The 21999-nt window shown below is 43.3% G+C and overlaps 1 protein-coding gene across 1 annotated transcript in view; it reads left to right on the plus strand.

Annotated features, from left to right (window-relative positions):
• The first annotated feature begins 4000 nt into the window (after nt 1-4000).
• The window catches only part of KCNU1 (potassium calcium-activated channel subfamily U member 1), a 143277-nt gene continuing 125278 nt past the window's right edge, over nt 4001-21999 (plus strand). The window contains exons 1-2 of the mRNA XM_040242924.1: nt 4001-4189; nt 7806-7922. Coding sequence (XP_040098858.1) covers nt 4001-4189; nt 7806-7922 — 306 coding nt within the window. The remainder of the gene's footprint in view (nt 4190-7805; nt 7923-21999) is intronic.

The following is a 21999-nucleotide window of genomic DNA, read 5'->3' on the forward strand; positions in this document are numbered from 1 at the left end:
CCCTGGTGGCTCAGAGGTTAAAGCATCTGCCTCCAGTGCGGGAGACCCAGGTTCGATCCCTGGGTCGGGAAGATCCCCTGGAGAAGGAAATGGCAATCCACTCCAGTATTCTTGCCTGGAGAATCCCATGGACGGAGAAACCTAGTAGGTTACAGTTCACGGGGTCACAAAGAGTCGGACACGACTGAGCGACTTCACCAATGTGTCAAAGCTGGTAGAATCTCAAACACCAGAACAGCCTCCTCACTTTACTGAGGCAATGGTTAGGATTGGAGGTGCATTAGAAGCCCATGGCAAGACTTCCACTTTAGAAGTAAACCCACAAATTCAACAAAAAACAAAACTGGAAGTTTCTGTCTGGATTTTAAATACAAGTGCATTGTTTATAAAATGTATAATAAAAAAGCCAATAATTCCTAAGAACATATGCTCACCAAAAATAGAATGGGCATTCTGTTGGGCTAAAATCCCTACCACAGTGGACCATCTTCTGTGCTCTGTCCACTTAGAATAAATGGGGAACACCAGAGAGAAGGAAAAAAGTGCAATGTCTTTTTTAAAGGGTGGGTTTCAATAGCTCAGAGATGTAAATAGAATATGGATTAAATCTTCCTCAAAAGAAAGCTTTCCTTAAAATTGATTCATCTACTATCTTGCCTATTCCATGCAAATTTACAGAGAGGAATTAAACCAAAAATGAAAATTGAAGTTGAAAGGTAAAGATTTGGTGACTAAAATAGCTTCTCAGAAACATCTTGAGAGACAGTGTAGCATTTCCAAAGTGATGGATGTATTAAGTCAACAAGAAGATGCCTATCTCAGAAATAGCTTCTTCTGTGGAGTGAGTGTCCTATGGAGCTGAAACCATCTTTGACTTTAGACCTGGTTTTGTCATTGACTAGCTGCCTGAACTGAGGCCTAATACATCTTGACCGGTGTGTTTGACCGTTGCTGTGGATGTAGCTGGGGGTATAAAATAAACCCCTGCTTGTCAAAGTGGAAGGGAGGGTTGAATCATTAACTGGGATGGATGCTTTTAGGCCCTTAAAAGATAATATTGAATATTATTTGTTATTTTCAGAAGCATTAAAAGCATAGGCACACACACGCACACACATGTTCATGAGTGTTGCTCCGTACACTTAAAAAATGAAGTTCTTACTTTCTCAGATGCATGTTTCTTGAAGAGAGCAAATTTTTTAAATGAAACATTTATTCAATCTCATTATAAAGTACAATTTTTCCAGAATATTTGAGTGCCCAGAGGTAAATTACAGAGATGTGTACAAAGTAAAGCTATTTTTCTAATGAAATCACTGGCATGTTAAAAAATTCATCTGAACTGAAAAAAAAAAAAAAAAAATCAGTACCAGAGTCTTCATTTCTTAAGTGCGATCTTAAGGGCATAGCAGTGAAAGGTCCCCCAAGGACCACCGGAAGTACCAGGCAGAGGGCGGGGTCAGCCTGGACGTGGCCACGCCCTCATCCCCGCCTGCTGACCTGACTCCCTGGACTCCGCTGACTCACCCCTGCCCACTTGTCTCCACCCAGCATCTTGCCTGGACTGACTTCTCTGGACCAGTGCTTTCTCTGCGTGGAAGCCAGGACCATCCTTTTATGACCGGCATTCTCTCACTTAACTCTCTTCTTAAAAATCCTTCAACCGTTTCCTCTTAAGATAAAGTTTTCGTTTTATTTATTTATTTTTGGCTGGTTTGGATCTTCGTTGCTGCATGCAGGCTTTCTCGAGTCGTGATGTGCGGGCTTCTCCTTGCGGTGGCTTCTCTTGTCGCAGAGTGCGGAGTCTAGGCACAGGGCTTCAGCAGTTAGAGCCCGTGGGCTAGTAGCTGCGGTACACGGGCTGAGTTGCTCCACAGCAGGGGTTCTCTTCCCAGGCCAGGCACTCAGCTCCTTTGCCCTGGGGTGGATTCTTAACCACTGGACCTCCATGAAAGTCCCAAGATGAAGTTTTTTGTATTTTTTTTTTTTTAATCGAAAACTGGAACACGAAATTTCCCTCCTGACATCCCCAGCCTTCTCTTGGGCCACTGCTTTCCAGCCAACCAGCCTGTACACAAGTGCCATTTCCCTTCCACCTTCACCTACGAGAGACCCCCAGCCTCACAGCGTTTGTCCAGCTCCCCCAAGCCCACAGAGGCTCTGGGCCTAGGTAGCTTCTCCCGTTTCAGACCCCAGCTTCAAACACAATCGGCATACTCAAGACAGCCTCCTGAGCACATCTGGGGAGCCTCAGCTGGGTGAGGGCCCTCCTTCTACATACTTGACTTCTTCCCCGGACACATGGCCAGTTTCTAATTGTAACTGTTTTCCTTTGACAGCTGGATCCCCTGGGAAGGGATGAACTAGTCTTTTTTATTCTCCGTCGTGCTTCCAGTTCTTGGAATATAGTATCTGCTCAACGTGCGTGCTAGGAGGCACATACACACAGACACACACACCATGCCACCGTGTATACACACACACACCCCACTACCAGGTCCTGTGCATATACACACTTGGCTGATAGCACTTCTCTCAGAGGACAGGTAGTACTTTGACAATATTAAATGGCAAACATCAGGAAGTGGAAAAATATCATTGGTGATGACAGCTTAACCAGACTAAGTCAACGAGGTGAATGAACTTCGACTTGGAAACTGTGATCTTATTTTCCACATATCTGTAGGCATCTAGTGTGAGTGTGTGATATGAACAAAATCCTTCCTCCTTTGGTCCCTTCCTTCCTTCTCCCCTCCCTCCCTCCTTTCCTTCCCCCTTCCCTTCCTTCTTTTATCTGCCTGTTTCCTCCTTTTCGTTAGAATCAATGCCATTCATAACAAGAACTCTACTAGCTAAGCGTACCTTTTCTTGTATTGTTTTGTGCTTTTCGCAATACGATCCCACTACCTTATTGAGTTCTTAAAGATGCCATCAAGCCTGTATTATCTTAAAGTAAGACTATTAAAAAGTAAGTGACTTGGAAGACCCCACATAGTAACTTAACAGAAGGACTGTGTTTGGAGCTCAGAGCTTTGGACTCCTAGAACAGAGTTCTTTATCATGCTGCCCTCTGCTAGTCAACGAGCTTAATGACAGCCTTTTGTGAAAATTATAGATTATAGGAAATCTGCCCATGGTAGCCTTTCTAGGAAAAGCTATCACTATCATTTGCCACAGGTAGTCAAGTCAAGGCGGGCCCCAAAGGACAGACAACAGCATGAAGAAGACTCATCTTCACAATAACTGGGGGAACTAGCCCCTCCCCCGGGCACTGACATTTTGCCCACTACTTGTGCACATTGAAAGGCATGACATTTCTTACACCTTTGAAAACACCAGAGGAAATAAAAGCTATTGCTCTCATTTTGAACTTTACCTCTACTGGACCAAAGGGTTTGCTGACAGGGCAGGGATAAAAGCAAGAAAGGAGAGGGTCCCATAAAAGAAGAGATGGGGGGAACAGGTTCCTGAGCTCAAAAGCAATCAACCAGTGCTCCCCCTCCCAAAGTTGCCTCCTGCAACTCCAGTACTCTGCCTTTCCGACTGAGAGGATACACAAAAATCCTGAAGTCCTCCTCTCATCTGTCCCTCTGAGGTTACTGAGACTGTGGTATCGCTCAGGAGAAGAGTCAGCCTGTGGACTCAAGGACACAATTCAAGGTCATCTCAGTCAAAAAAGAAGCTCTCTTAAAGTTGCTTGCACAAGCCAGATAGATGGCCCCTTGACCATGGCCACGAAGGGTGCAGCTTTCTCAAGGTCATGGAGAAAGTCAGTAACAGCATCCCATCTAGAATCCCGGTCTTCCGAGGACCCACGTCCTGGACCTTCTGCTATTCATTCAGTTGCATCCTGTGAGTCGGCACCTCATTGGTTACTGGACCCCTTCACTGTTGCTGCACGAGGGGGTTAGGACCCTGACACACTGAACTCTAATTCCTGGAATCGTTACCGTGTGATCATGACATCACAGAGGAGGCCACTGGACAGTTCTGTCTCAAGATGTTTCTAACCAAGACAAAGGAGGATCTGGAGGAAGGCATGGGGAAGTTGTCTTGTACAACTGAGATCCAGGCGGTGTTTATTCTTTCCTCCACTGTAATCTTCTGCTGTGGATTCCTCGTCTTATTCATATCCAGGTTCATCAGGAAGAGTTTTAAAAAATGGAAAAAGAGCAAGGGAATTTTCCTGGTCAGTTCCCCTGTTACAAAGATCAGAGACAGGTTTGGCTTGTGTTTGTGTTTAGAAGACCACAAAGGCATCACCCAGTTTTCCCGGGCTAAGAGCTGTGGTGGAGTGACTTAGAAAGGTGTCCACCTTGCTCGGGGGCAGGACCCCAGGCCGTCATTCCAAAGGGCACAGCTACATGGCCAGGCCTCCTCTCCCACCTCTGGGAGAAGCAATGTGGGTGATGCTGAATGTTAGCTCTGGAAATAGAGGTCACTGATTTGAAAAAACATCTACTAAGACTGAATCTCTGGTGGCCCAGAAGGTAAAGAATCTGACTTCAATGCTGGAGAACTGGGTTCGATCCCTGGGTTGGGAAGATTCCCCTGGAGGAAGGAATGGCTACTCACTCCAGTATTCTGGCTTGGAGAATTTCACGGACAGAGGAGCCTGGGGGGCTACAGGCCATGGGGTAGCAAAGAATCGGACACAACTGAGCAACTAAGCACGCACAGCACTCTGTCTATGCTTCTATTTCGAATTTTAAAATGACAGTTGTGTTAGGTACCACGAGGGAGGCAGAAGAGACACGAGGGTCAACCTCACTTTTCCAGATCGTTCGTGCAAGAGGTTCAGGTAACTCAGAAGTGTACACTGCCTTTTATACACATTAAAACAACACATGGAGCTGTACACACGCACCCACAGAAACCCATGCACACGTTGCACGTGTCATCCAGCCGCAAATGCAGAGACACTTTTTTATGCCCAAACAAGCTTTGCAAGGGTGGGGGCTGTTGAATAACAGCTGGAAAATTATGATGGTAAAGAGCCATGGTATCTTATCTAGGGAAAACTCTGCTTAAGAGACTGTTGCTGTTCTTCTTAAGTCACTAAGCCTTGTCCAACTCCTTGCAACCCCATGGAGCCCACTAGGCTCCTCTGTCCATAGGTATTTTTCAAGCAAGTATACCAGGTTAGGTTGCCATTTCCTTCTCCAGTAATCCTCCCAACCCAGGGATCAAACCCTTGTCTCCTGCATTGGCAGGCGGATTCTTTACCACAGAGCCATCAGGGAAGCTGGCTTAAAGGAATAGAAACACTCAAATGCTACATAATGGCTATTCTAGTACCAGTGGTTGAATGGTCTCAGTTATTTTTCCCCAGCTTCATTTATCTGATTTCCAAAACAAAACACATTTCAACTGTGTTTTGCAATTAATCCTGAACAGTTCCTTGAAGCACTGACTCTTGATGCTAAACACTGACGTAAAAGAATTTATAACTAGGTAATTTTTTCAGGGCATTGGCAATGTCATTACATGAAATTCAGGTGTCTGCATTTGAGAAGTGTCCAATATGGAAGTTTATAGTTTTTGTTTTTTGTTTTTTTTTGCTAAATGAGTTTGCTGTGTGCTCAGTCATGTTCGACTCTTGGTGACCTTATGGACTTGCAGTCTACCCAGACTCCTCTGTCCATGGGTTTTCCTGGCAAGAATACTGGGGTGGGTTGCCATTTCCTCCTCAAGGGGATCTTTCCTGTCCAGAGATTGAACCTGAGTTTTGCCTGTCTCCTGCATTGCGGGCAGATTCTTTACCACTGAGTTCCCAGGGAAGCCCCAATGCTATTACTAATTATTTCTAGATTAAAGACAACAAGCAGTGGCATTACAACTGGGAAAAAATCCTGGGGTTCTGACTGCTTAGTGACACTACTGGGATGCACAAATGGGTAGTGGATATAGTGAACCTGCCTTCTATCTTTATTTTATTTTTTTTAGTGCACAACTGAATTGGTAGAATTATTTAGTCTCCTTAGATTTCTGCTTCCAGAAGTGTATCTTCTCCCCCATTATATTCATTTTTCTGTGGTTTACAAAAATTTGAGAACCCATTTGTCCACAAACTTTTGCTGTATTTTTCATGTCTTTCTTTTGATATAATTTATGTCTGCCTTCCAGTCCAGAGGTACCTTTCACTTCAGATAGGAAGAAGATGTTGCAAAATGTTAATCAGTGGGGTCTTAGCAACCAACAGACTGTGCGGTTCTTTTAAATCCTGAGGAGGGAGTTTGATAACAATTGAATGACTTCTTAATAATTTGTTAGATCTAATTGAATTGAGAGTGTTGTATTTTTCTCTGGGCCTTTGGGAATGTTGGCCTAATGCAAAAATGCCACAAAGCTAGGTACTGTGGAAAGTTGTTTTAAAAAAATTATTTGGAGAGTCATAATTTTCTCCTTAAATGTGCATTTTAAAAGATTTACTACATTTATAAGTACGATTTTATTATATCTTAGGGCCAATTTGTTTTCCCACAGAAGGCACCTCGATTTTATAATGGAATTCAAATGAGTGTTCCATATTCATGCCATTGAATATCTTAAAAAAAAAAAATTGATGCCCAGACAACTTCCCAGGAATGCACAGGATGAGTCATAGGTATTAGAGGCAATCGTTGATGGAGATATGAACTCTATCAAATAGTCATTTAATGAGACTTCTTACCATTCATAAAATATAGATAGAGGAATTATATCATTTCAAGAGCCTGGCTCCACATGAAATGAGCTTTTCTAAAAGTCAGAGGTCTTAGTCTACATGGTGAGATCAACGCCCATTCACTTGTGTCTTTTTGTGGACTAGTTCAAGACTAACAGACCCAGAGGCTAATTCAGCCTCCAGCTGTTTTCATTGCCTGCCCACGAGTATGTCATTTAATTTTGCTATACCTCAGTTTTCTTCAGTATAAAATGGATTCAATCAGACTTACTTTGTCTACCTCATAAGATTATTATAAATTTCAAATACAGTCATCCCTTGGTATCAGCAACAGGTTGGTTGCAGGACGTCCCCCCCATACCCAAATCTGAGGGTGCTCAAGTCCCTTATATAAAAGGGCATAGTACTTGCACATTCTTTGTGCATGTCTCCAGTACACTTCAAATCATTTCTAGATGAGTTATAATAACAAATACAATGTAAATGCTGTGTAACTAGAGGCCAACACCCCGCAAATTCAAGCTTTGTCTTCTGTAACTTTCTGGAATTGTTTTTCCAACTATTTTCCATCTGATGTTGGTTGAATCCGCAGATGTGGAACCCAAAGATTGTATAATACGTAAAGGCATTTTATAAACGTGAGGAAGGATCATAGTTTCAACAGGACAGGATACCAGATAAGGAATTAAAATCAACATAAAATGGCTAAACATTTCCCTCTTCTTTCTTGCTTAAAAAAAAAAAAAAAACAGATACTTAAGTAACCACCTAGAAATCCACTTGTAATCTTTGTTCTTTGTCCATGTATCTTGATGTAAAAGGATAAGACAATTATTCCCAGAGCAGAAAGAAGCTCGCTTCTCCCAACTCTGATCATTATGACAGAGTCGGTGTGAAGGGTGTGAGACAGACATGGCAAAGACTGCAGGGTTCGGAATGAAACTACTGCGGAAGAGCAGTAAAATGCAAACCGAATCAGATTCATCCTGTGAAACATGGAAGAGGGGACTTAAGGTTCCTGGGGTGGGACAAGGTGGAGAGGTTCTGGCTGATGTCCCAGCAGGAGATGCCATCAACCACGCATGAAACCCATGACCTCCTCTGAGACCCACTCTCCATTTCTTTCTCTTGCTTCTAGGACTTTAATTCAGGTAACATGAGACGTAAGCATTCAAGAAGTCTCACCTTCCAGGGCCACTTTCGTGATCGTATAGAAATGCTGCTCTCGGCACAGACCTTCGTGGGACAGGTATTGGTGAGTACGTTCCCAGTGGCCACTTGCTAAAAGACTTTAGCCACGACTCTGATGCATGGTCCGCGTGAAGGCATCTGCTGTTCCCTGGCGGCCTTTCCCAAAACATCTCTACCTCCTAACAGCTGTCTCCCTGCGTCTACGTTCTCCAGCTTACGATTCTGCTTGCTTTTTCCTTTGGAGTGAAAAGCATCACTTGGCATTGTATTTTCCATTTGTTGTCAGTCTATCCCCCAGAAGAAAAACTTGATTAGGGCAAAGATTGTGTGCATTTTGTTCTCCTTGTACGTGGATGGTTTGTTCTCTTTGTAATGTAGGTGGATGCCAGGCATATAGCTGATGCCCAAATAATGTTGGTTTGTAGTGGATCCTCTGCTCTGTAAGGGACAGGTATTTCCCCCTCCTTTGATGCTAATAGCTTTCTTTCTTCAGCGTTGACATATATATACACTACCATATGTAACACATAGCTAGTGGGGAAGATGCTGTATAGCACAAAGGGTGCTCTGTGATGACCAGGATGGTGGGATGGAGGGGTGGCTGGGAGGGAGGCTGAAGAGGGAGGGGATGTATGTATGCTTATAGCTGATTAATGTTGTCGTACAGCAGAAACCAACACAACATTGTATAGCTATCATCCTCCAATTAAAAATAAATTTTAAAAAGCTAGTCTTTTTTTTGCCTCTGACTACTTATCATTTACTTCCTGTTTTCATCCAGGTAAACTCTGATGCATTAAAATTCAATCCAGGCATCATCTCATCAGGGAAATTTTACCTTATCTCCCTAGCTCTCTTGGTAAAGACTCTGCCTGCAGTGCAGGAGACCTGGGTTCAATCCCTGGGTCAGGAAAATCCCCCGGAGAAGGAAATGGCAACCCACTTCAGTATTCTTGCCTGGAAAATCCTATGGACAGAGGAGCTTGGTGGCTACAGTCCAGGGGTCGCAAAGAGTCAGACACGACTGAGCGACTAAACCGCAACCACCGTATTAAGCTAAGAGTCCCCATCTCTAGGTTTCTATCATTTCCACTGTTCTTAAAATTATTTGTGCATAAGCCTGTCTCCCCCCACTGCTCCACGGGCTCCTTGAGAGAAAAAGACCATGTTGCAGGGCGAAAGTTTATACCCCATTGTCTGGAAATAGCAGACTCCCTGTAAATGCATATCACCCCGATCATCATTTCAGTAGTATTGTTTGATGTGAAACATTCAAAATCAGAATCTGTAACGTGAGGGTGTGCTGCCATCGCGTGGTAACACAGTGGAAGGAGATGTGTGTGACCCAACAACGACCGTCTTTTGTGATTCATACATCGTTCTTTTCTAGAAGACTCATTGTTACTTAATTCAGATCTAACTAGCTTTTAAAACTTAAAGTACATAAGTAAAATTGCGTTGATGAACTCTGCCGTGAATACTCAATCATCTGAGAATGTGCCTCTCTCTTATTTTTTCTTTCTCCTAAAGTTTTGGTCTCTTTTTTGAAATCCTTATCCCCAAGACCTGTTAGAGAAGGATTTTCTGGTTCTTTTTTTGAAATTTTATCAGGGATTTGTTGGTTAGGATCTCTTCAAGTGTTCAAATCATGTTAGATTATATGTGGACAATTTGGGACTAAAGTAGTCAAGGTGACTGGCATGAGGCAAAAGAGAACTTAACACCGTCTACCATATAAGCACTGCATATAGAGAGTGGGTGGGAAGGAATAAGCGTTGAGTACATGCCAATATATATTACTTCTTTCATGACGGAAAAATTGTTCTTTTGATCTGACACAGTTTATGATTAAATAGTTGGAACAATAGGAAGCAGAGTAGTCTGGCACCGAAAGACAGAACTGAGAGTCGCTGTGAGGGCTCCAAGCAAGTGTGTATGAAAGGGTGGGGTGGGGAGGGATGGCTCCTTCCTTCCACCCATCCTTCCTTTGTAATTTCCTTTCTTCCTTCTTTCCACAAATATTTATTGTTTGCAACTACATAAGAAGCATATATTCTAGACATGGTTAAAAATGTAGGCAAGAGTCTTACACTATGGGGCTGAAATTCTCGTGGAGGTAGAAGTGATAAATATGTACATAAATAGAAGGGATAAATACAGATGGTTATCAGTGAAAGAATGATGAGGGGTATGTTTGAGAATTTTGGCGCTTTTGGAGTTAGACCATATTAGATGCAGTAATCTGAGAGGAAATCTCTGAAAAGGTAAGATTTGAGCTGAGACCTGAAGAAATCAGAAGAATAAAGAGATTAAAGAGCGGAAGGAACAAGTTTCCTGTTTGAGAGAAGAGACTTGTGGAAGTAGGGGCTCAAATTACTGCAAACGCCAAATGAGGTTCCTGTGTCAGAGGCCAGGAGGTAGGAGAATAGTGAGCTCTGAGTAGAGATGGGAGGGCCCTGCAATGCGTAGGTTGTTCAAATGGAAGGATTTATTCTGATGCAACAGGGAGTCATTGAGGAGTTTTTAAGAAGCATGGGTTGACACAGTCTAATTATGTTTTAGAAATTCAAGAGGCACTAAAGTTTGAAAATAAAGGAATTGTCAAAGGAAAACTAGTTTGTTTCATGATATGTGTGTGTGAGTGTGTTAATCGCTCAGTTGTGTCCAACTCTTTGCAATCCAATGGACTGTAACCAGCTAGGTTTCTCTGTCATATGTGAGAGTGTGTGTGTGTGTCGGTTCAGTTCAGTCAGTCAGTCATGTCTGACTCTTTGCACATGGACTGCAGCATGCCAGGCTTCCCTGTCCACCACCAACTCCCAGAGCCTACTCAAACTCACAGCCATCAAGTCAGTGATGCCATCCAACGATCTCATCCTCTGTCGTCCCCTTCTCCTCCCGCCTTCAATCTTTCCCCGCATCACAGTCTTTTCAAATGAGTCAGCTCTTCACATCAGGTGGCCAGAGTATTGAATTTTCAGCTTCAGCATCAGTCCTTCCAATGAACATTCAGGACTGATTTCCTTTAGGGTGGACTGGGTTGATCTCCTGGCAGTCCAAGGGACTCTCAAGAGTCTTCTCCAACACCACAGTTCAAAAGCATCAATTCTTCAGCGCTCAGCTTTCTTTATAGTCCAACTCTCACATCCATACATGACTACTGGAAAAACCATAGCCTTGACTAGATGGACCTTTGTTGGCAAAGTAATGTCTCTGCTTTTTAATAAGCTGTCTAAGTTGGTCATAGCTTTTCTTCCAAGGAGCAAGCGTCTTTTAATTTCATGGCTGCAATCACCATCTGCAGTTGTTTGGGAGCCCCAAAAAATAAAGATGTGAGTGTGTGTGTGTATAGTGTGTAATTAATATCACAATTAATATCACTTTTATCCTTTTAAATTTCAATATCTTGTTTTCCTCCATTTATTTTAATTTCTTTTTCCCCCCTCCAGTCAGTTTTAATGAAAATAGTTCTATAACACATGCTACCCCACCCATTCAGGGTGAGAATTTTCTAATAAATATTTTCTGAAACAAAAATCTGCTTCATTTCACACTATCCAAAGGTGTCCATCCCCAAGCTTGGGGATGAGTTGACTGGATGGGCCCTGAGTTTATTGGGAGAAATCCTCAAATCTTGACAGATGGCACCTCACAAAGGGCCGGCACAGTGAGTACTAGCTTCCAAAGAAAGAAGGATTGTTAAGGCAATGCAACGTCCTGTGCCTGATGCACAGTGAGGCCAAACAAACTGAAATGTTGGAGTTTGGAGGAGAAAAAGGTTTATTGCAGGGCCATGCAAGGAGACCAGTGGTTCATGCCCTGAAAAACCCAAACTCCCACTTTCAGCAGAGTGTTTTTAAAACCCATTAGCTGATGATGAGATAGCAGGGTGGCGTGATGGGGTTAACATTATCAGTCCTTAGGCTCTGGCCTGGGGCCAGGTGCTCAAGGTCATTAAATAGTTAACATCTTCCATTTGCTGGGGGCTTCCCAGGTAGCTCAGCTGGTAGAGTCAGCGTGCAATGCAGGAGACCCCACTTGGATTGCTGGGTTGGGAAGTTCCCCTGAAGAAGGGATAGGCTACCCACTCCAGTATTCTTCCCTGGAGAATCCCCATGGACAGAGGAGCCTGGTGGGCTACAGTCCACAGGGTCGCAAAGAGTCGGACACAACTGAGTGACTAGGCATATTTGTTGGAGAGGAGGAGGTTTTTTCCATTTGCAAAACAACTCAGGAAATGTGCATCAAATGCTATTATCTAGGTGCTTCAGAGAGGAGCTAAAGCAAGAGACATGGAGGAAAGCATGCCCCTCCCACGTGGCCCCATAGGGCCCTGCGAGGCTGTGGGGTCAAGGAACAATAACTAAGCTGCTCCACCTTGTGAAGCTTGGCCTTGAAAATGATCATCCTTCAGTTCAGTTCAGTTCAGTTGCTCAGTCGTGTCCAACTCTTTGTGACCCCATGGACTGCAGCACGCCAGGCCTCCCTGTCCATCACCAATTCCCGGAGCTTACCCAAACTCATGTCCATTGAGTCGGTGATGCCATCCAACCATCTCATCCTCTGTCATCCCCTTCTCCTCCTGCTCTCAATCTTTCCCAGCATCAGGGTCTTTTCAGATGAGTCAGCTCTTCGCATCAGGTGGCCAATCCTTACCTATAGGTTAAGGGGCAGAAGAGGCTCTGCCCTCCCCCACTAACTGTGGTACCCAGCCTGGGCAGAGGTGGCCTTGGCCATCTTGTATTCATCACACTTCCTTTAGATCATCACTGCAGCTCCCAGAAGCCTCCAGCAGCAACTGTGACACTCCTCAGACAACCATCCACAGGTACTTTTTCCTCTTGAGGCCAGGAAGCCACCGCACTGGTCAGCTTGCGTCACAGGGGCCTGGTAGGAATGGGCACCTTTGAAGATGGGTCCCTGCCCATCTCAGGCTCAGTTTCTCAGTGCCCCATGCAAGGGAGTGCATGAATGGAGTTTGATGTCTTTCTGCTCCTCTGCAGAAGCAGCAGGGTACTTCTCAGACTGTTTCCTTTCCACACCTTCCTCATTCTGTTCCGGGGTCCTGGCCAATAACTTCAGTTCAGTTGAGTCACTCAGTCATGTTCAACTCTTTGTGACCTCATGGACTGCAGCACGCCAGTTTTCCATGTCCATCACCAACTCCCAGAGCCTACTCAAACTCATGGCCATCAAGTTGGTGATGCCATCCAACCATCTCATCTTCTGTCATTCCCTTCTCCTCCCACCTTCAATCTTTCCCAGCATCACAGTCTTTTCCATTGAGTCAGTTCTTCACATCAGGTGGCCAGAGTATTGAATTTTCAGCTTCAGCATCAGTCCTTCCAATGAACATTCAGGACTGATTTCCTTTAGGATGGACTGGGTGGATATCCTGGCAGTCCAAGGGACTCTCAAGAGTCTTCTCCAACACCACAGTTCAAAGCATCAATTCTTGGGCGCTCAGCTTTCTTTATAGTCCAACTTTCACAACCATACATGACCACTGGAAAAACCATAGCTTTGACTAGATGAACCTTTGTTGGCAAAGTAATGTCTCTGCTTTTTAATATGCTGTCTATGTTGGCCATAACTTTTCTTCCAAGGAGCAAGCGTCTTTTAATTTCATGGCTGCAGTCACCATCTGCAGTGATTTTTGGAGCCAAAAATAGTCTCTCACTGTTTCCATTGTTTTCCCATTTATTTGCCATGAAATGGTGGGACCAGATGCCATGATCTTAGTTTTCTGAATGATGAGTTTTAAGCCAACTTTTTCACTCTCCTCTTTCACTTTCATCAAGAGGCTATTTAGTTTTTCTTCACTTTCTGGCATAAGGGTGTTGTCATCTGCACATCTGAGGTTATTGATATTTCTCCCGGCAATCTTGATCCCAGCTTGTGCTTCTTCCAGCCCAGCGTTTCTCATGATGTACTCTGCATAGAAGTTAAACAAGCAGGGTGACAATATACAGCCTTGACGTACTCCTTTTCCTATTTGGAACCAGTCTGTTGTTCCATGTCCAGTTCTAACTGTTGCTTCCTGACCTGCATACAGGTTTCTCAAGAGGCAAGTCAGGTGGTCTGGTATTCCCATCTCCTTCAGAATTTCCCACAGTTTATTGTGATCCACACAGTCAAAGGCTTTGGCATAGTCAATAAAGCAGAAATAGATGTTTTTCTGGAACTCTCTGCTTTTTTGATGATCCACCAAATGTTGGCAATTTGATCTCTGGTTCCTCTGCCTTTTCTAAAACAAGCTTGAACATCTGGAAGTTCACGGTTCACGTATTCCAGTTTGTTTCCTCCTAAATCTTCATGTTAGTCAATTTCCTGATCACTGGGCTTATTTTTGTCGCTGGAGCAGCTTGGATGAACTTGTTATTCCCGAGCTCGCGCTCACACTTCCTCCCCAGTCACCTCTGCCGAGGGCCGCCAGTTGTCTTGTCAACCCGGAGATCCCTGCATCGGGAACCTTGGCGGCCTCACCTGGACGGGCGCAGCCTGGGAGCCACAGCGCGGCACTGCGCGTGCCCAGCACGGTCCCGCTGCGCCTGCGCAGCCAGCACCTGGCCAGTCATCTGGGCTGAGTGCTTTTCAACAGGTTATTCAGTTGCATTTCATTTATAAAATTTTTTTCCTCCGAACGCATCTTTGGTCACGTCTCATAGGCCTTGGCAAGTGATGTTCTGGTTTTTAGAAATGCCTGATTCGTCTTTAAGTTGTTTTACGTTTTAATTTTGATTTCCTGTTGGATTCTTAATCTATCGAGAAGAGGTGTGCGTGCTTTTGTTTCCTTAGGAATGGAAGACTCTTTTTTCTATTTTGGTGAAATTGATGGACCAAGAATATCACTGCCTTTATGATCTCTAGTTGATGAAATTTATGGGGAAATTCTTTGTTAGCTAGTACATGGTCAATTTTTATTACTGTGTAATGGACTTTTGATTGGAGAAGGAAATGGCAACCCACTCCAATGTTTTTGCCTGGAGAATCCCAGGGACGGGAGAGCCTGGTGGGCTGTCGTCTATGGGGTCGCACAGAGTCGGACACGACTGAAGTGACTTAGCAGCAGCAGCAACAATGGACTTTTGAGAGAATGTGTATGGTTTGACATATAGGCACTATAATGATGTTATATGTATTTTCCCTACCCTTAATTAATTGCTGACTGCTTGGAAAGGGCGTGTCAAAATTTTTCATTCATGATTTTATAGTTTTATCAAATATCTTGCATTTCTATCAGATTTAGAGTTAGATATTTTATATAGCATCAATTGATGCATAGTTACCTATTGTATCTCCGTGGTCAATAGTGCATTTTACTAATATGAAATATTCATTTTCATCACATTGACTAGGTGTTTTTTGTCACATTGAGTCAGGGTTTTTTGTAGATTTTTTTAACCCTGGGATATTTTAGGATATAATATTAGCATGTAACATTGCTTTCTTTTTATTCATACTTGATTGAGATGTCTTTGCCCAGCTTCTTTCAGTCTTGATGTCTTATTTCCTCTTATGTGTCTCTTTAAATACCATGTAGCTGGATTTTTGTGTTTATTGATTTAAGAATACATTTATTTGTTAATTTACCAGGAGAATTTAATTATTTTCCTTTATGGTGATCTGTTTCATTGGTCTTTATAATATTTAGAGATTGAATTTACTGCATAATAGGTTATCTAAATATCTGTGGTTTAAGCAAACAAACAAACGGGAGGTCTGTTAGTAAGGAAAGGGAGAGTGGGTATTGGATAAACAACTAGGACTTTTGTAACATATTTGTTCCTTATTGGGGAGGCAAAATGACATGGTGATTGAGAATTTTGAAAGACGTGAACTTAAAACATTGGCTTCTGCACTTCATCTTGAGCAAATTAATTTTCCCCAAACTGCACTTCTTTCATATAATATGAATAACCTTCCTTAAAATGCTGCAGGGAGTATTGTAAACCCTTCATGCAGTTCAGTTCAGTCGCTCAGTCGTGTCTGACTCTTTGCGACCCCATGGACTGCAGCACACCAGGCTTCCCTGTCCAGCACCAACTCCCGGAGTTTACCCAAACTCATTTCCATTGAGTTGGTGATGTCATCCAACCGTTTTATCCTCTGTCGTCCCCTTCTCCTCCTGCCTTTGATCTTTCCCAGCATCAAGGTCGTAGGTGTACTAAATACTGACAATTGGCTGATATCTACATTCCTTATTTGTTGAGGTGAGTGAAAGTTGCTCAGTCATATCCAATTCTGCGACCCCATGGACTATACAGTCCATGGAATTCTCTAGGCCAGAATGCTGGAGTAGGTAGCCTATCCCTTCTCCAGTGGATGTTAGTGACCCAGGAATCAAACTGGGGTCTCCTGCATTGCAGGTGGATTCTTTACCAACTGGTCCTTATTTGTTGGTTTTTATTCATTTTATTTCTTTTGCATTTTTTGGGTAATATAAATGGCATTTATTTTAAAAGTCAAAGTTTTCCAAAACTTAATTGGAAGAGTAGCACTGTTTTTATAATTTTGCAAATGTCTTTTCTGTCTGGTCTAGTTCAAGACAGCTAGAATCTTAAATTTCTTTCTAGAGGCAGTATGTTGTTTTGAAACATACCGAGAAAACCCAGCCTCACGTAGGTCTGTAGTTAGAAAATAAAGGACCTCACAGATTTCCCTTTTGAAGGCTTTGGGATTCCTGGGATGGAGTCCTCAGATCACACTTTGATAGTATGTGGAAGGGAGGTGCAGTGCTGTTTTGGACCAGAGAGGGCAAAGGACTTTGCCTAGCTCTGGGCTCAACCCCTGCCCTCTTCCTGCAGAGCCCTGTGTTTGTGTGGCAGCATTAGCTTCTGGCCTGTGAGCTCTGAATCCATCAGCCCACAGCATCAGGGGAGCCACTGGCTCCTCTCCACCCTCCCAGGTGAAGTGACTTAGACTGCAGTGTTGCAACTGGCTTGGCCATGTTGTAAGCGGCCATGGAACAGCAAACAGACCCACTATTAGTATTCCCATGACAGATTTCTGGATCTCAGCTGTCTTTTCTGCTTATCTGTTTTGGATGTGGTTGTTGGTTTAAACCCCTCTCAGTGTTAGTGAGAAGCCTCTAACAGTTGGGCTGAATTAATTGTGGTTAAGTCAGTACACAAGTGGCCTTGTGAGTGCTGAAATTGTTGTTGCTTTGTCAGTAAGTTGTGTCCAACTCTTTTGCAACTCCATGGACTGTAGCCCACCAGGCTCTTCTGTCCATGGGATTTCCCCGGCAAGAATATTGGAGTGGGTTGCCATTTCCTTCTTTGTCTTTTGCATCTTTTGACTTGGGTTTTTCCATTTTTGATAGAATATCATAAGCATTTCAGGAAATGAAGTTCAGAACAAACTCCCCACCTATATTTGTCTCCAGTCATACCTCTGCCTGTTTTTTAACTGTATACTGCTCTCCCATGAGACTATTGGCACATTTTTCCTCCACACCACCCCTCTTTTTTTTCCTGAAATTGTTGAATTAATCTGAACATTCAGTTCCAGATTGCCACTGTTTTTTAGGGGTTTTGTTTTGTTTTGGGCTTTTAGCATTGTACAACTGGTTAGATTTCTTTCTTAATATTTTCTTTAGAGTTAAAAATTCCATTAATTTTACCTGTTTTATTAGGCATCACTTTTCTTATGTAACTTATTTTAACTTTCTATATTTTTTTTTCTTGAGTATTTGCCATATTCATTTGCAAGGGAAATTGTAGGTATGTACTTTCTGAATTCTTGGATGTCCAAAAATTCTTTTCTGTTGCTCTCAGAAGTAAACTATAATTTGGTTGGGTTTAGAATTCTTGGCTTATAATCCTTTTTCCTAAAATCTCTGTAAGTGCTGTTCCAAAGTGTTCTGGCTCCTTAAAGATACTTGCTAGATACTATGTCCTTGTTTCTGGTCTCTGAATCTCCTCTCTCTCCTCTGCTTTGCCACGTGAGGCTAGTGCTCAGCAGCCACAGGTCGCTTGTCAGCTCCCTTGTGCTCTAGAGTTGGGGGAGGAACTGCTCCGTCTGTGTTTTGCATCTGTTTTTTTCAGCCTCACTTCATCAGTTTTTTCACTCCAGCAGCCATGTTTGGTTTCCATTCCCAGTTTTTGCCAACAGTGCTGGAACCAACACTCACTAGCCAATCCAGGACACCTCTGCCCAAGTCTGAAGCCCATCTCCAAAGGGCACCTCTTTTAAGATGCTAAATATTGAGAATCCTGACCTTTCTTTGTTATCTCCCAGCACCTGGGGGTACAGCTTCTTGCAGTTACTACCTGTATTACCCCATGTTCCTCTGCCTTTCCAATCCTCCAGTACTATTTCACAGATTTTTAGAATCTCACCAGGAACACTAATGGGAATTCTGAAATGTTTGATTATATATTCTGTGAGGTTTCCCTGTTGGCTCAGAGGTTAAAAGTGTCTGCCTGCCATGCGGGAGACCTGGGTTCAATCCCTGGGTCGGGAAGATCCCCTGGAGAAGGAAATGGCAACCCACTCCAGTATTCTTGCCTGGAGAGTCCCATGGATGGAGGAGCCTGGTGGGCTACAGTCCACGAGGTCGCAAAGAGTCGGACACGACTGAGCAACTTCACTTTCACTCTGACCGGAAGTTATTTCACCTGTTTTGTTGGCCTGATCCTCCTGTTTTCTTATCCTTTCTGTGTAATTGTCAATTTTCTGTTATCTGCTCACTTTTGCAAAGGAAGATCTAGGGTTTTCATAGCGCCCCTTGTCACCTGCATTGGCGGCTGTTTGTATTCTGAAGACACCCATAACCATCTACCAGCTGGACAGGGGTTTTAAGTCCCACTGGGGCTTCCCAGGTGGTTCAGTGGTAAAGAATCTACCTAACAGTGCAGGAGATACAGGAGACATGGGTTCGATCCCTGGTTGGGAAGATCCCTTGGAGAAGGAAATGGCAACCCTCTCCAGTATTCTTGCCTGAAAAACCCCATGGACAGAGGAGCCTGGTGGGCTACAGTCCTTGGGGTCTCAGAGAGTTGGACTGAGCATGCACACACACAGGTAGAAATCAAAGCCCAGATGGAGGGCTTCTACCTCTGCCAGCCAGCCAGCACTTCCAGACTTTGCTCCTTCAACCCAAGGGAAATTCCTAAGTCTTCTCAGAATATCTCCCATTTTTACCTGAACAGCCTTCACAAGCTGTTAGCTCCCAGAGCCTTATTCTGGTTTGGTACACATTTTGTTGTTTGTTACACATAATTTCTGGATCATCCTTTTTACATTTTCACATTTACATACTTTTTACATTTTACATCCTTTTTACATGAAGTTGATGTTCTTCTTGAATAAAGCTAAAATTTCCCTCTTTTATTTATATTTTTGTTAATTTCTATGTCGTGGATTGCTGCAAATATATGGCCTTGCCACCATATTTCTGGAGATTTGTCAATACATGATTTACACATGAATAATCACTTATGGAATTTAGCCTTGGAGAAAAATATGTAATTATATGTAAAGAGAAGAAAAAATATTTCATGAAAACTATTAATAATGATTAATCTACTCATATATGTATTTTTTATATATATTCACCCCCAACATTTTTTCCTGAACTTCAGACTACATTTGTAACCAAATATCTCCACGAGACCCACTAACTTAGTGATGTCTCCATCGATTCATGATTCAGATGTTAAAATAGAACCAACAGTAAGAGTTGCTGCTGTTGCTGCTAAGTCACTTCAGTCGTGTCCGACTCTGTGCAACCCCATAGACGGCAGCCCACCGGGCTCCCCCACCCCTGGGATTCTCTAGGCAAGAATACTGGAGTGGGTTGCCGTTTCCTTCTCCAATGCATGAAAGTGAAAAGTCAAAGTGAAGTCACTCAGTTGTGTCCGACTCTTAGTGACCCCATGGACTGCAGCCTACCAGGCTCCTCCGTCCATGGGATTTTCCAGGCAAGAGTACTGAAGTGGGGTGCCATTGCCTTCTCCAAGTAAGAGTTGAGACCCCAAGAAAAATAGATATCAGTAACTCCCAGGAAGCTACAGCTTCTGCCACTTACAAAGCAGTTGAAAGAAAACCATTTGAAAGTCTTAACATCTTGACCAATCCCATGTAAATTAGGGTAAATTGGAAATTGGAGGGAGCTCTTATTGTAGCGGGGTAGTGTTGGGGAGGCATGGGGCTTTCCTCTCCTGGCAAGTGAGAGACCACTTAGAAAGATCAGATTGCATCTCTTAGAACTTTGGGGACACACAAGCTGATGTCTTGTTCGTTGGTGAAGGGAGATGGCCACCCTGAAGATAATCTGTCCTTCTAGTGTTTCTTGGGGCAAAGGGTGGTCAAGCTGGTCCATGGGCCAGACATGGGTCATGGGGGAGAGTCTTCTCGAACCTGTCCAAGTAGGCATCTGGAGGGAGGAGTCCCAGCAGAATACAAGAGTAGGAGATGTGAGCAGCCAGCGAGAGAAGATGCTTCCACTCAGCTCAGAAGAACCGCAGTGGGGACACTTAGTTATTAAATATTATGTAGACGACAGCCAGTCTGCCCTCTCCCCTTGCACTTCTGATCTTTTCATTTGCTCTCCTTTCTTTTCTTAGCATGCATCTTCTCACATATCACCTAAGGTATGTGTTAATTACTTCATTGTCCAGACCCTGAGCTCCACAGGGCAGGGATCTTTGAGTATATTTTTGACGGATATATCCCAATCCCCAGAATGATTCTTGGGGCATGAGAGGTACGAAACAAATAGCTATTGAATAGGAATAGAAATTAAATTGGGATCTCTACAGAGCAATGAATCAACCCAGGAAAGCAAACTAACACCTCCCTTGCCTGGAGAGCCCAAGGGTGAGAGCCTAGTGATCTAACACCAGCCAGGTCCAACATTTCTGGCTATTACCTGGCCTACCTCCCTTTCGATTCACTCCCTGACACTGACCTATGAATCTCAAGTCTCTAGAGGCCAGAGGCAGACTAGTCACTAGGCTAGTAGGACTAAAAAATAAAAAAGGTGAACAGAGAAAAGACACTGACCACTTTTCAAATACAGGTAGCCTGTCCAAGGGGCACCTGAGTTGGAGGGGAGTGAAGCTTTAATTGTAAATAAAATTCTGAGTTTTACATTGGACTGAACATATTTCTTTTTAATGTTTGGAAACTAGAACTAACTGGTTATGTACAGTTGACCTGAAAAATCACAGAGGCTGCAAAAGATTTCATCCAAATGCACTGAAGATTCTAAATGGGTCGATTTCTCATTGCATTCCACAAATTCTTATTTTACAGACCAGATACATTGGCAAGTTCAAGCACTCGTTTTTCTCTTCTGACTTTATAGGACATTCTCTCCTATCAAGAGTCTGATCGCCCTTTAGAGGGGCAGGTTTGGGACTGTTTCTTCTCCACCATCACCAGCAATTCAAATTCAGGGTCCATATTCCATGGCCCTCATTTTCTAGCATGTAATAAAGTGAATAACACATATTAAGTACTTAATAAATGTTTGGTGAATGCGTGAGTGAAAGATAGGACTTCCAGAGCTCAGAAAACCTTAGGAGCAGCAGAAGGACCAATTGTTTATTCTGAAGTGTGTGAAAGTTAAAATTAAGGAAGTTATGGGAGGGTACAAGTTCATTTATTGATTATAGTAAAGGTCCAATCAACTTTTGTTTAAATTTTTCATTTATTTAATTTTTTAATTTTTGTTAAATTCACATAATATAAAACACATGATCCTAACCATACTTAGCTGTAAAGCTCAGTGGCCCTAAGTATAGTTACATTGTTGAGCAACTCTCACCATCATCTGTCTCCCAAAATTTCACCTTCCTAAACTGAAACTCTGCCCCCATCAAACACTAACTCCCCATCCCCCTCCGCCCACCCCTCTCCCAGCACCTACCAATGTACTTTCTGACTCTTTGAATTCAACTTCTCCAGGCATCTCATACAGGTGGACTCAAACAGCATTTGTCGGAACCAATCCATTTTTCTTGAATGAACGAATGAATGTTTGAAAAAATGGCCACAGATATATAGGGAACCTGTATCTGGTGGCTCAGACGGTAAAGCATCTGTCTACAATGCGGGAGACCCGGGTTTGATCCCTGGGTTGAGAAGTTCCCTGGAGAAGGAAAAGGCAACCCACTCCAGTACTCTTGCCT

The sequence above is a fragment of the Oryx dammah genome, unplaced genomic scaffold, assembly GCF_014754425.2.
Source record: "Oryx dammah isolate SB20612 unplaced genomic scaffold, SCBI_Odam_1.1 HiC_scaffold_7, whole genome shotgun sequence".
NCBI lineage: Eukaryota > Metazoa > Chordata > Mammalia > Artiodactyla > Bovidae > Oryx > Oryx dammah.